General features: G+C 42.1%; 3 protein-coding genes across 3 annotated transcripts; 2 read left to right on the plus strand and 1 right to left on the minus strand.

Moving 5' to 3' along the window:
• Positions 1-1,013: 1,013 nt before the first annotated feature.
• On the plus strand, positions 1,014-4,751 carry LOC133010585 (zinc finger protein 2-like). The gene is made up of 2 exons (XM_061078178.1): positions 1,014-1,307; positions 2,207-4,751. Exons 1-2 carry the CDS (start codon positions 1,022-1,024, stop codon positions 3,520-3,522), a joined length of 1,602 nt encoding a protein of 533 aa, XP_060934161.1. The 5' UTR covers positions 1,014-1,021; the 3' UTR covers positions 3,523-4,751.
• A 2,048-nt stretch (positions 4,752-6,799) lies between these two features.
• On the plus strand, positions 6,800-10,646 carry cks2 (CDC28 protein kinase regulatory subunit 2). Its single transcript, XM_061078362.1, has 3 exons — positions 6,800-6,951; positions 7,412-7,539; positions 10,200-10,646. The coding sequence occupies exons 1-3, from the start codon at positions 6,893-6,895 to the stop codon at positions 10,241-10,243; spliced, it is 231 nt and encodes a 76-aa protein (XP_060934345.1). The 5' UTR covers positions 6,800-6,892; the 3' UTR covers positions 10,244-10,646.
• Positions 10,647-10,793: 147 nt separating this feature from the next.
• On the minus strand, positions 10,794-13,167 carry cimap1d (CIMAP1 family member D). The gene is made up of 5 exons (XM_061078887.1): positions 13,118-13,167; positions 12,943-13,034; positions 12,090-12,260; positions 11,471-11,649; positions 10,794-11,279 (listed from the first exon to the last, which is right to left on the minus strand). Exons 1-5 carry the CDS (start codon positions 13,165-13,167, stop codon positions 10,794-10,796), a joined length of 978 nt encoding a protein of 325 aa, XP_060934870.1.
• Between the last annotated feature and the right edge of the window lie 1,620 nt (positions 13,168-14,787).

Raw genomic sequence — 14,787 nt, forward strand, 5'->3', positions numbered from 1 at the left:
AATTTACGGTGGCCGAGGGAGCTCAACTCACTGCAAATTAACACAACACATGCAAATAGAAAAAATAATTTCACCAATTTGACGACACATGCGTTGCAAAAAGTCACAACACATGCAAATACAGGAACACACTGCAAATTGCGAAAAATGGAAATGTTTCCAGGGGACCTGCAAAAGTGATGAACTTGGCTTTAGTTCCATGATGGAAGATCACAAAGCTTTGAGTTCCATCATGGAACTTCTCAAAGTATTGAACTACAGCCAGGTTCATCACTCTTTCAGGTCCCCTGGAAACATTTGCAGCGTGTTTCTGTGTCTGCATGTGTTTTATGACTTTCTGCAGCGCATCTGTCATCATATTGATTAAGTTATTTTCTCAATTTGCACGTTTCTTTTCTAATTTAGGTTCCGAGCACTGACAGGCACTGACAGACAGTGAGGCCCTATTGAAATTGTGAGGATTTTTTAAAAAAATTAGTTATAATTAGGGCCCGAGCACCAAACAGTAGGAGACAGTGGAAGGCCCTATTGAAATTGTAAGGATTCTTGTTTTTTTCAGGCAAATGAATTTGCTTTTTCAGGGCTTTAACATGCCCAAAAACTTACCAAAATTTTCCGACAATTTGAAAATGATGAAAATTTACGTATTGCAACGCTTCAAAATGCATGTGCTCGGGCCCGTTCAGTGCTGCTTTTCAGTTTGTTTAATTTAATAATTGAGTATTTCTACTTCAATGTCTTAGTACTTTTACTTGTAATGGAATATTACTTTACTGTCTTGGTACTTTTACCTCAGTGAATGATCCGAATTCTTCTTCCACCATTGGTTAAGTTTATTTTGCATCTTATACTTGTTTAACTAGTTCTTGTACCACAGTATTTCTACTGTGCAGTATTAGTACTTTCGTTTCCTCTTCGTCCTCCAGTCCAAAAGGGGTCGCTGAAGGCTCGGAGTCTCTGGTTTCCTGCTGCTCGCTCTCTTTGTCCCCTCAGAGACTCGATGTGCGCAGAGAGGAGGAACATGGCCGCCTTGCAGCTGCTGCGGGTGTCGGTACATGAGCGGATCAGCGCTGCCGCTGAAGACTTCCTGCTGCAGGTGGAGAAAGGAGGAGCTAAGGTTCAAGTCCCGGAGCTGAGAGCGATGCTCACCGAGCGGCTAATGGCGGCGGCTGAGGCGATCCTCACGGGGCTGGAGGAAACCCTGGCGGAGTACGAGGAGCGAGTGGAGCGGTCCGAGCGGGAGATCTGCCGCCAGAGGAGGCTGCTCGACGATGTGATGCAGCCCGAAGTCCGGCTGCACAGAGCAGGTCAGTCCCTAGAGGAACCGCTCACATGCTAACGTTAGCTAGCATCAGCTCGAGCAGCGGAGTTTTTACGTCACTTCCTGTCTCTGTCTGCTGGCAGCTGCACCCATAGACATATAATCTGTGGCTGCACCCGGCTGCTCCACCCATAGATATATGTATCTATGTACATATATATATATGGCTAGATGTCTCGGCCAACGGAGTCGAACGTCCGCACATGGCGGCCATCTTGCTACAGGCAGCTCGCCCACCCATAACATTGTGTTGTAGTGGTACATACTTTTTAAATAACCATAACTTGCTCAATTTTCAACCGATTTTTAAACGGTTTGGTTTGTTATAAACGTCAGAGATGTAGTTATGACACTGCGTACTTATGAATAATAATGTTATTTTCAAAAAAATTGAATAATGTATGCAGTGTCATAACTACATCTCTGAAATGTATAACGAACCAAACCGTTTAAAAATCTGTTGAAAATTTGAAAAAGGAGGATTTGATGCTGTTGTGAACAAGTCTGTTCAGAAAACCTGCTGCTCTGTTGCTCATGTCTGAAACAGAAAGTCTGAACACATTTCCCTGAGTTTTACCCACAGGTCTTGTCTAAAAAGCAGCTTAACCAATTAGCTAACTTCCTGTCGCCCTGTTCTCCTCTGTTAGTGACCTTATTGGTTTATTTGGCCTCAAAATGAAAAACTTATTTTACCAGTAACCCTATGTTTCATGTGGTTTTTTTACGAGCTGCGTCGTAACACCAACTGTAAACAACCTCAACATCTCTACTTCCTATATGTGATCGTTCTAAAATCACAACAGTCGACATTAAGCGAAACAACACAAGTTTTTCAAAACATTTCAGGAAACTCTGAATTGATAAACGTGTGTATTTGTGTTTCAGTGTATCCTGCAGACGTCCAGCAACTGATGGTGATTAAAGAAGAGGTTCCCCCTGAGCAGCAGCAGTCGAGCCCCCTTGTGGACCAGGAGAACCCAGAGCCCGCCCACATTAAAGAGGAACCGGAGGAACCGTGGACCAATCAGGATGGACAGCAGCTTCAAGGACTGGAGGAGGCTGATATCAAGTTCACATTGACTCCTGTTGCTGTGAAGAGTGAAGAAGATGAAGAGAAACCTAAATCGTCAAAGCTAAGTCCAAGTGAAACGAAGGAGAACAGAGCGGACTATGGAGGACCAGAACCAGCCAGGAACTCAGGTCCTGATGGACATTTACAACAAGGTACTGAGGACAAGACTGAAGCTTCTTCTGAGACTGACGACTCTTCTGAGACTGACGACTCTTCTGAGACTGACGGCTCTTCTGAGACTGACGGCTCTTCTGAGACTGACGGCTCTTCTGAGACTGACGGCTCTTCTGAGACTGACGGCTCTTCTGAGACTGACGGCTCTTCTGAGACTGACGACAGTGAGGATGATTGGATGGAGACCAGGGAACCTCAGACTGGTTTAAATGCAATAAATAACAAACAGCCTCTAAGTGATATGGGATGTAAGACAGAAAAAAAATTGTTTGGTTGCTGTAAGTGTGGTATAAGATTTACCCGAAAAGACGGTCTAACTAGACATATTAGGGGTCATACTGGAGAGAAACGGTTTAGTTGCTCTGAGTGTGGTAAAAGATTTAACCAAAGGAGCAGTCTAAATATACATATGAGGAGTCATACAGGAGAGAAACCCTTTAGTTGCTCTGAGTGTGGTAAAAGATTTACCCAAGGGAGCAGTCTAAATACACATATGAGGAGGCATACAGGAGAGAAACCGTTTAGTTGCTCTGAGTGTGGTAAAAGTTTTCACCGTAGGGGCAGTCTAAATATACATATTAGGAGTCATACAGGAGATAAACCATTTGGTTGCTCTGAGTGTGGTAAAAGATTTACCCAAAAGGGCCATCTAAATAACCATATGAGGATTCATACAGTAGAGAAACAGTTTAGATGCTCTGTGTGTGGTAAAAGATTTACCCAAAATAGCAGTCTAAATAATCATATGAGGCTTCATACAGTAGAGAAACAATTTAGATGCTCTGTGTGTGGTAAAAGATATCACCAGAGGAGCCATCTAAATAGACATATGAGGAGTCATAAGGAGAGAAACTGTTCAGGGGTCACTAACAGGCGGACCGCGGTCGGGGTCCGGACCCTGAAGCCGTCCCATACAGACCCGGACCTACAGCCAACACAGAAGGTTATGATTTAAAACCTGACGGGGCGCTTATTTTTTTAACCGGCGCAGCTTTTGTAGTCATTATGGTAGTGGTTTAGTGGATGAGGAAAGGCATTGACCAATCACATGCGAGTTAAGCCATCCCACGTGATACTACTCAGCCAATCAAGTCTGTGCATTCCAGGCTGTTATTGATACAGAGAGAAAAAACAGGAAGAGAAACAAGAGTGAGTCGGAGAAAAGGAGAGAAACAGCAGCGAGTCGGAGAAAGGGAGAAAAACTGAGGAGTGAGCCGGAGAAAGGGAGATAAACGGAGGAGTGAGTCGGAGAGAAACAGCAGTGAGACGGAGAAAGGGAGAGAAACGGAGGAGTGAGCCGGAGAGAAAGGAGAGAAACAGAGGAGTGAGACGAAACATAAAGGTTTTGAACAAACATACCCAGTTAAATCTGAAGTGTGATCACAGAAAATAAGTGGTCTCAGAGCCCAATATGACCAGTCCACCAGGATCTTGAGCCACTCACTCACTGCCCAACAACGTGCTCATGAGTGCTCCCTCATAGTTGCTTGGATTTTGGGTCGACACAAAAAGCCATTTACTGATGGAGGTGTTGTCAAAGAATGCATTTTATATATTATTTTGTCTAATTTTGAAATGCGGTCCTACTTTTATTAAGTTAATGAGAGAACATTATACATGTCTGCAATCATACATTTATGTTCAGTTCTATGTGATGTGACAATAAATATTGTCAAAAAGCTTTTGAATCGTACTGAATTCATTTGATTTGACAGTCAGGTATTGAGTACATGCAGTTTCTGATACAACTGTTGGCTACTTAAATATATATCACACTAAATTGTTAGTAATTATGATCTTCCGGACCTTTGCTTCAAGAAATTTTCTCAAACTGGACCTCGTTAAATTTTTGTTGAATACCCCTGGTTTAGTTGATTTGAGTGTGTTAAAGACTTAAGATTCAGTCCTATTGTACGAGACATGTGAGGATTCATAAAGGAGAGAAGTGATTCAGTTGCAACCTTTGCAACAAAAGATTTATTAGGATTTATCAGCAGATATTCATATTATACATATTCATAGTTCACTGTTTTAAATAGACTATTAACAGTTTGTATGTCCCTAGAAAATGTAACTCATTGAATAACACGAAAGATTTGTGTTTATATATCTTGTTTCTACTGATTTCTACATAATCATTTTAAGGTTAATTTGTGTTCCTTGCACAGTATGAAAGTGTGTTCTTAACTAGTTCATATGATTAAATATGTTTGTTTTAAAACAACAGTTTTTCTTGGTTTGTGAGATTCAATGACAGTGTGTGTTCTCCTTTATGTATCGAATGTGTTTCCAAGAATAAAAGTCTAATAAAAAGATAATGGCGTCGTCGCCCTCCTCTTTGTTTCTGTACGAACGGAGGCTGCACTGGCTACAGTTGAATTGTCTCATAAGACAAATTAATCAGCTTCTCACAGTCAGACATGTTTGTTAGCGTTTGACTTGAAGTTGGAACTGGGCAATATCAGGTCAGAATATCTGACATACGAGTCGTCTGGAACGCAGCGCTACACACACACGGACAGTGAAGCAGCGATGACTGAGGAGCCCTCGTTGACATGAATGACGGTAAACGTCAAACAGCAGGATTGTTAAATTCAGAGACGGCTGTGATGTCCCCAATCTATCAAATTGAGGTAATTATTTGTATATGCTGGGATGGTTTGGTTCCGTCGGTCAATCTGTGTGATACTGGACTCAGTAGAACACATCTATATAAAACAACTTAAAACAACGATCATAGGACAGTGATTCAAAACAAACATATTACATTTCATTTCGCCGATGCTTTTATCCAAAGCGACTTACAATAAGTGCATTCAACCCCGAGGGTACAGACCTAGGACAACAAGAATCAAGAAAGTACAATTTCTTCAAAATAAAGCAAAACTACAAAGTGCTATAAGTAAGTGCCATGTAAGTGCTACTAAATTGTTAGTTTAAAAAATGTTTAGTTTTTTTACTATTTTTTTTTTATTCAAGGTATAGTCGGAAGAGGTATGTTTTTAGTTTGCGGCGGAAGATGCGTAAACTTTCTGATGTCCGGATGTCGATGAGGAGCTCAATCCACCATTTAGGAGCCAGGACAGCAAACAGTCGTGATTTTGTTGAGTGTTCAGCTCGCAGTGAAGGAGCAACGAGCCGATTGGCCGAAGCAGAGCGGAGTGAAGGTGCTGGTGTGTACCTTTTGACCATGTTCTGGATATAGACTGGACCAGATCCGTTCACAGCATGGTACGCAAGTATAATGTTCTGAACCGGATGCAGGCAGCCACTGGTAGCCAGTGAAGGGAGCGGAAGAGCGAAGTAGTTTAATCTAATGAGCAATAAGCAGGCAAGGATCGACATCACGTGAATGACGCAGGAAGTGAAGCGTTTATCCTTGCAGCATTGCGCAAAACGCATGCCACTCTTCAAAAAGCATGTGCTCGGGCCCGTTCAGTGCTGCTTTGCAGTCCCAGAAAGTGTAGAAATTGTGTTTTCATCTCAATTTGAAGTTGATCTGATGTAATCCCTGGTACAAGTACCTCAAAGTAAAGTAAAGTAAAGTGGCCACTAAATGCAAAATGGCGGGCTTCCTGTTGTGTTTTTTCATAATGCATTTTGTTTTTGGTCATGATAGATAGGTCAATGTGAACGCGTTCCAGGGGTTTCTTTGTATTATATTTTTTGTTCACAAAAGTTTGAAATAAATATTTACTTGGTGCTGTCTAGTGTGTTTTGGTAGGCACAGCTTCAAGAAGAGTAAAGCTCAGCAAAGTGTTCATTTTCCAGTGCCTTTGTTGATGAAACAATTTGTTCCTTTAATTTGCAGTTGCAACTCTAGGAGAATGATAATAATGATGAAATATTCTCAAGTTTCACGTATTTTCTTAATTTGCACGTGTTTTTTTCTATTTACACATGTTCTACTTTCATGTGTTTTCATAATTTGCAGTGCAGTGATCTCTCTCCGCCACCGTAGAAACCTTTCAAAATACATCAGATATATTTCACCTAACACCTGAAACTTATTTAAACTTTATCTACTTAACCCATGTGGCATACAACCCTTTATTAATACTATAGGCGAAATGTACATGTTTTTAAATTATTTAGAGCAAATGCACGAACTGTTCGAAAATTTTCCCCTCCTCAGAAGCACATCGCTCACTAAATAGACGATCTGTGTTCGAAGGGTCGGTCTCCTGCGTGGACCAATCAGAGCGCGGAGCCGTTGAGGTTTGAATCCCGGTCAGAAAACAGCGGCAGATGACAGAAGCTCGTTTCCTGTTCTCCAGACGCACTGACGGACTTTCTTCAACACATCTGCTGACTTCACAGCCAACATGTCGAAGAAACAGATCTACTACTCTGACAAGTACACCGACGAGGAGTTCGAGTACAGGTGCGGCTAACGACGATGCTACCGTGTTCAAATGTCCGTTGTTTTGACTCCAGCGGACAGTTAGCTAACTTCGGAGAGACGAGGTTAGCTCCGTGGCTAAGCACAACATTAACGCCCGTTGGCAACTCCCCCCTCCTTGTGAGTTTAGTTTGATATAAATGTGTAAGGTTATTGTCTCGTTTAAAATATTTAAAGAACGCCACCCTATGCTCCACGTATCGCATACTTGTGTCGTAAAGTCGTTATGCTAACGTGACGCAGCTGCCGCAGGTAAAATGAGAGGAAACAAGCTACTTTGCTGATTTTGTAATTGTAGTTGTCGAGTGTTTACGTTGCATTTAATTCCCCTGCGATTGTCGTGAGGTTGTTTCCCTCTCAAAGCTCCTCTCTGAGCCCCAGCGGGTCCTTCCTCACACTGTAGCTCCTCTTCCTCACACTGTAGCTCCTCTTCCTCTCACAGGCATGTCGTGCTCCCGAAGCAGCTGTCGAAACTGGTGCCCTCCTCCCACCTGATGAGCGAGGACGAGTGGAGGGGCCTGGGGGTGCAGCAGAGCCAGGGCTGGATTCACTACATGATCCACAAGCCAGGTGAGTCCCACATGGAGCCCAGAGGACAGACCCACACTTTCATAGTACTACTCACAAGGCACCGAGAGAGACAGAGAGAGGACAGCTGGAATCCTTTCCTCAGTAGGAGACGAAGAGTGTAAGAGAAATCATAAAAGATCCAAAGTCTTAGTTACAAGCACAAATTATTTAGGAATATTTAAACAAAGTTAATAGATAGATAGATTAATTTATTCATCCCCGAAGGGAAATTAAGTCGTCATAGCAGCCGGTATATTTGAATACAATAAAATACAATACAATAGAATAAAATAAAAAATATTGAGGTAGAAAGAATAAAAAACAGAAACACAAGATAAATAGGTAGATAAGGTGCAGTGGCAAGATGATGGTAATAGTACTGATGATATGATGGTAATGTTATTGTTAGACAGTATATATAGTATATAACATAATATATATTTATATATGATAGTAATTATACCAATATAATATCAGTATATAGTAATAATGGCAGCAACAGTATATATAATAGTAATATAATAATAATAATTATAACATATACACATGTATAAATATGTGTATATAGACTTATATATACAAAGAATATACAGAGAGTATGATATGATATATAGTAGAGGTATAAATATAAGTATTTGACTATACAATAGATAATATAATATGCTATGAGTGTAAGAATATGTAGACAGAGTGTGCAAAAGACAATATTATTGTATAAAATGATATATAATATCATAATATCTAATAATGTATTAGAAAGAGGTGGCAGGAGCGCTGCTGGTGTCCTCACACCACTGGTGCTCATGGGAGGGAAACCTACGTATGTCCAAAAATAATGGCAAATAATAACTTGTCTCTGTGAGTCATTGAAACCCTGAGGAAGGCTTGAGCTGAGCTATTTGAGGACCTGGATTCTTCATGCCAGTAGTTTTAGATGCATTTCCCTTGAATTTCTTTAGGTTAGTGTGTTGCTGCAGCAGCCTGTGATAGTCAGATCAATTGTGTGTTTCCTGAGCTACATTGTTTTTATAAGATTAACGATTATAATGATTTATAATGATCAGTAAGATGAATTAGAAGATCTATGATTATAATTATCAGTAACCTTTTTTTAATAAAAGCGTGAGTATATAAAATATACAAGGGGAGCAACAGCCCCCCTTGCTGGATATCAGAGACAACTGCTGGTTTATAACGACTTGTAAGTCTTTTTAACTGATCTGCTGTTCAAAATTTAATCTTCAACTGGCTCCGCCTGATTCTGGCAGTTTAAGCTGCGACTATTAGTCAGTTACACACTTCTCACAGGAGATCGTACCCGCTCACCAAATTTAAATTTAGCAAGAACGGGCACTGTTCTTCCCATTTTAAATCATAGGGCCATTAAACTAATGTTGCTTTAATATCTGCTTGCATGTGCCATGGGACTGTGTCAAAGCTCAGACCACAGCTCATTGGCAACATACATACTTTATGGCAGGGGTATGCAACTAAAATTTAAACAGGTCCAGTTGGAGAAAACGTCTTGAAGCAAAGGTCCGGAAGATCATAATGTCAAACTATTTAGTGTGATATATATTTAAGTAGTCTAGTAGTTGTATCAACATCTGCATGTACTCACTACCTGACTGTCAAAACAAATTAATTCAGAACGATACAAAAACTTTTTGACAATATTTATCGTCACGTAGAACTGAACATATATGTATGATTGCAGATATGTATAACGTTCTCTCATTAACTAAATAAAAGTAGGGCTGCATTTCAAAATAAGGGAAAATAAATAAAATGTGAAAATTGTGCATGCTCAAACAGATGGCTTAACTTCAGAAAAATAAAATAAAGGGAGCAAAAGCTATAATGTCCATTTTTCTGTTTCACATCTTGACTTAAAAGTCTCAACCAATTTTACAGATAATAAATCTCAACACATCTTAACAATTGAACAGTTTTAGAATCATTATATCCCACTCCCCCACTTTTTTCTTCTGTTTCTCTCCCTTTGTCCGTCTCACTCCTGTTTCTCCACTTTCTCCATCTCACTCCTTTGTTTCTCCACTTTCTCCGTCTCACTCCTGTTTCTCGCCCTTTCTCCATCTCACTCCTTTGTTTCTCGCCCTTTCTCCATCTCACTCCTGTTTCTCCACTTTCTCCGTCTCACTCCTGTTTCTCCACTTTTTCCGTCTCACTCCTGTTTCTCGCCCTTTCTCCATCTCACTCCTGTTTCTCCTGTTTCTCCACTTTCTCCGTCTCACTCCTTTGTTTCTCCACTTTCTCCGGCTCAGTCGTCTTTTCGTGTGTAACTTGCCTCTAACTGTCATCTGTCTGCACTGTAGAGTCGCAATCTTACCTGGAATGCACTGACTTGATTGGCTGAGTAGTATCACGCGGAATGGCTTAACTCGCATGCAATTGGTCAATGCGTTTCCTCATCCACTAAACCACTACCGTAAAGACTACAGAAGCTGCGCCGGTTACAAATAGAAGTGCCGCGTCAGGTTTAAAATCTTAACCTTCTGTTCTGGCTGTAGGTCTGGGTCCGTATGTGACAGCTTCTGGGTACGGACCGCGGTCCGCCTGTTAGTGACCCCTGCTTTATGGTGTAACCACCTATACCACAGATGATACTAATGCACTGATCCTTTGCTTTCATCCTCCAGAGCCCCACATACTGCTTTTCAGAAGGATTCTCCCAATGGACTGAACGGGAACTAGCTGTAAAATACCTGCTATCATCTCTGCTTATTAGTATCGTCTTTGGACCGTACACCGCTCCTGCATACATCTCTACATTTGTTGTAAATGTATTGTGCAGCAAACCCGTAGTTGTATTTTTTTTTTCTTTCTCACTCCCTCAATTTTTAGAGGTAATTAGAGGCAACTATCTTGATTCCGCTGTGAATGTTGAGTAATGATATGGAGAACGTTTGTCAACTTCATTTTTTAGAGTTTTTAAATGTCTTTGGATGTCGTTTTGTTAAGATTGATTTATTTACTAAGCGGTCATAGGGTTTTATTTTTCTTAAGCCTATGGTTAACACATGGTGTTTGAATGTTTGTTCTTTATGTTTGTGTTATGTACATATTAAATTACTAGGTATTATACATTTTGACACTGAGTCAGGATTGATTCAAAATACACTTTGTTGCTGAAAGAACAAAATAAATTGTACTTTCTTTACATGTGTTGCTCAAGCATATTCTCCTTCCCTTGCATAATGATGTTACTGTCATTCCATCCAAGGGATTGATGTTCAGTCAGAAATGTGAAGAACCAGTGGGGTGACAAATTCTGAGTGTCTGATGCCCAGAGAGAAGGCTGGCGCCCGGGCCTTGTGAACCGTCACTTTCTCCGGGTTGTAAGTCCCAGGACCCGGCTTCTTGGTGGCGTCTCTGGGGAAACTGTGTCGTCCCAGCATGGAATACGCAGGCTGTCGGTGTAAATACACACCTGGGTCCGTGCTGTTGTACCTGCAAGGCCCGGGCGTCTTGGCTAAATCCACAGATGGCCCTCCTGTGCTGTAAGTACCCAACAGTGTGTAGCTTGCACTGGCTGGCTTGTTTGGGACTTGAGGGCCCATAAGTGGAGGGAGGACATACTTGTTGGGGGCAGGTACTGAGTCGACGCTGCGGTAGAGTGTGCGTGAGCCCATCGTGTAGGACGGGGGTCTGCGCTGGACGTTGCATGGCGCGGCTTTCTCAGGACTATAGGCCCCCGGTCCTGGTGTTCTCAAGAGCTCCTCTAATGAAGAGAAAACAGTTAAATGATATAAAACCGTCAAGTCAGAACCATATGGTTGAGGAGCATCAGATTTTAAGCTTCAGCAGCTGAATCTCAACAAGTGTCAGAAACAAGTGCATTTCGATAACGGTTGATTGTTTGATTATAACAGCTATGAGTAAGGTTAGGGCAAAACAATAATTTTAAAACATGTTCTAAGGAAAATGTGCACTGAAAAGAAATATATTTTTCAAAATGCAGGGGTGGAAACTTACTCTGTTCTTTGGTTCTGCCCAACATGGAGAACGAGGGCGTGCCATCTTTACCAAAGCGAGTGATTTTTGAATCAACATGGTAACGAGGGCCCGGACTGGAGTCAACACAGTACACTGCAGGGAATATGAACATTTATTATAAACTAGTAGTTTTTCCTCACTCTTGTTGAGAGTTAAGGGCAGAGGATGTCACACCTTGTTAAAGCCCTATGAGACGAATTGTCATTTGTGAATATTGGCTATACAAATAAAGATCGATTGATAAACTCAATATAATGTCTCATCCTGTGTTTGATTTGAACAAGCAATGACTTCAAATTAGACTTGCTTGCTGAATAAAGAGATATTGTCTCCCTCTACTGGATATAGCTTGATATTGCACCACCATGGAGCTAACACTCACTTAGTTTACGTGATTCCAAGTTATTATCCTGAAAATATTAGCTCTTGGCTATGAGCAGATTTGACACGAAAGTTCATTCAGACCAAGACAGTAACAAAAATGTATAATGAAGTTTCGACCACATCTAAAAGTAATAAATATGCTGTCTCACTGTTGTCGCTCATCTTGCCATGGAAAGAGTAGGCAGGGCTGGTTGCTTTGGTGAAGTCATGGCCAACAAATCCGATGGTTGGAGGAAGCCCGTAGCGACCAGGACCTGGCCCTGAACACAGAGGGGCGGGGGACACACAGGTGAACTCTAGGGTCTCTGCACACTCCTTTACTATTTCATATACACATCAGGTGCCTCAAATTACATCTGCAGTGCTCAAATGACAGATTTGCATAAAGGGATTCAGAGTGGCAACAATTAGTTTTCCATTCAAAGGGCACATGTCACATATGAAACTTCATGTGCCAGAGTAAAGTATTTCTCCACCTTCATCACTTGCCAGAAAAACAAAGGTCTGAGTCGGTGAGTAATAAATATGTCTGCAAAGTCACAAAATGATTGTATTTCACTCAACCTTAAAAACATTTAGATTTTTTACAACGTGAGAAGCAAAACTAATGTGCTTCATTATCATTCTGTTCTCGTCTCTCAGCCAATCGGCCGGCAGCTATTAGTGATTAAACTTCTGCATCTGATTTCTGTCTGTTGTGCACACGGGGTCAGACAAACAGCAGGACGGAGCTGCAGGGAAAAGAATTAGGATTACATCAGCGTACAAGTGTTCGGTGTACACGCAGAGCGAGTTGGAGCATTTTTCACAGACAGGAGCGAGTCCTGGCAGGTCTGCTCTCTGAGAAAACCCTCCACTCTGACACAGTGTTGCCCTTTGAAATGATGACATGTCGTATGACAAAAAGTGACCGGCTGTAACTCAGGTAATGATGTCCATGTCTTCACGCAGGGTGTAAAAGGAAAAGTAGCTTTTGGTAAAGCTTTATTTTGATGAGATTACCTTTTTCTCTTCCTGCAATAGCTGGATATTTCTTCTCCATCGACCCTTGTAGAAGTGATGGATCCTTCAGGAATTCCTCAATAGCAGCAAAACTATAGAACAATTCATACACGTTGACCCTTAACAGGACAAATCAACCTATAGAAAATAAAAACCTTGAAGCTAATGTTTGTACCTTACCACAGGTAAACTCCTCCTCTCAGCCGGACCTGAGGCAGGTTTCATCCTCAGAAATCCAACCAGTCATCAGGGGAGCACTGGAGGAAACTCCTCGATCCATGAACACCTCGGTGGTCTTCAATTATCACAGTGTAACTTATCCAGGATCCACTGACACTGAAACCCAGAACCCTGGATGATCCAGAATCAATCTCTAATTTCCTCTGAAACAATCAAGAAACCTGAGACCTATAAAACACAAAGTGTTAACAGCGGCACTGCCTCTGCCCTGGATTGGGTTTATCCCTCTGCCCCTTTTGCTTTTGTCAAATGCTCCATCCACAGTGGCTCCTGACAGGTGAATGGGGCCCTTCCTCCACACAGGTACATGTATAGGTGCACTCAGCTGTTGTGTAGGAACAATGTCATCACTCCGATTCACTCTCATGTAACGCTAGCTCCCCATGCAAACCATGAAACCAGGATCCCCCTCTCTCTCCCTCCTTTCTCTTTTCACTCTTCTGCTCATCGCAGTGTGGAGACGCTGTATCACTCCTCAGCCGTGCATGCAGTTGCCACGGTGACTGCTGCGGATACTTTGCTGCAGACAGGTCCCCTGCACTGTTGGCCTGTTGTCACAACCGGAGTTGGACTGGATGGGCAGATCATTGTCTGGGCTCAGGATGGAGGGAGGAAGGGAGGGTTTTGTGCAGTTTCATCACTTTTATCTCAAACAGAGAACAACAACAGAGATCATTTTCATTTCCCAGCATGCACAGTGCTACCTTGACACGGTCTTCCCCCCTGACATCATAAAGCCCCAACACAGATGCAGGGTCAGAGGCAGTGCAGCACACCTGGAGCAGTTACTACCTTCACTCAGCAGGCCCCATTGATCTGGTCATAAATTGCCGACATACAGCTGGAATACACTGCTGGAAATTGGACCAGCAACCCTCTGGTTTGTCATCTTTAACTCAAGGTCAAACTGATTACCTAGATGCAGTTCCAGTTCCCTCTTTCATCTCCTCCAATCCCAGTGATAATTTGGGGGTGAGATTTGAAAGACTGGTTTGGAGGCCTCTGAGCAGCCGGAGGCCATGGTAACCAAGAGGGTCGACAAGTGACGTGCTGAAAACAAACATTAAACTTTTACAGGCTCCAACTCTCCTGTCGCTGCTGCTTTGGTAACACAAATCTGGTGTCAGCAGCACGCTAATTCGAGTGCACGCTCAAGACTAGATGTGTGTACAGTATGTACAAACTGATAAACACACACACACATGCATGCTTTCTGTCTCTGACACAGCAGCTTGCCAGGGGTCACAGAGTCACTTATCAAAGTAAAGGGCCTTCTGAAGCAGCAGGGCTGAAACACAGCTCACTGCAGGCAGGAAATCATCTCCAGACTTAACTAGCTCCTCAGAGGAAATGGAGTCTTCATAAAAAACTGCACTGGAGCTGCTCTGCTGGAGGAACACTCGCATGTAGTGTGCTGCATCGGCAGAAATGACTCTGTAGGGCTCCTGGAGAAGCAGGATGAGTTAACCCTTTCAACTCTATGTGACAATGGTATTTTCTGCTTTGTGTGATGTCATTTCACGGAGCATCTCAAATGACCGAAAGTACGGAATTGAGTCCTCAAATTGAAAAACCAAAAGAAGTTACATGTTTTTTTCATCATAT

The sequence above is a fragment of the Limanda limanda genome, chromosome 9, assembly GCF_963576545.1.
Source record: "Limanda limanda chromosome 9, fLimLim1.1, whole genome shotgun sequence".
NCBI lineage: Eukaryota > Metazoa > Chordata > Actinopteri > Pleuronectiformes > Pleuronectidae > Limanda > Limanda limanda.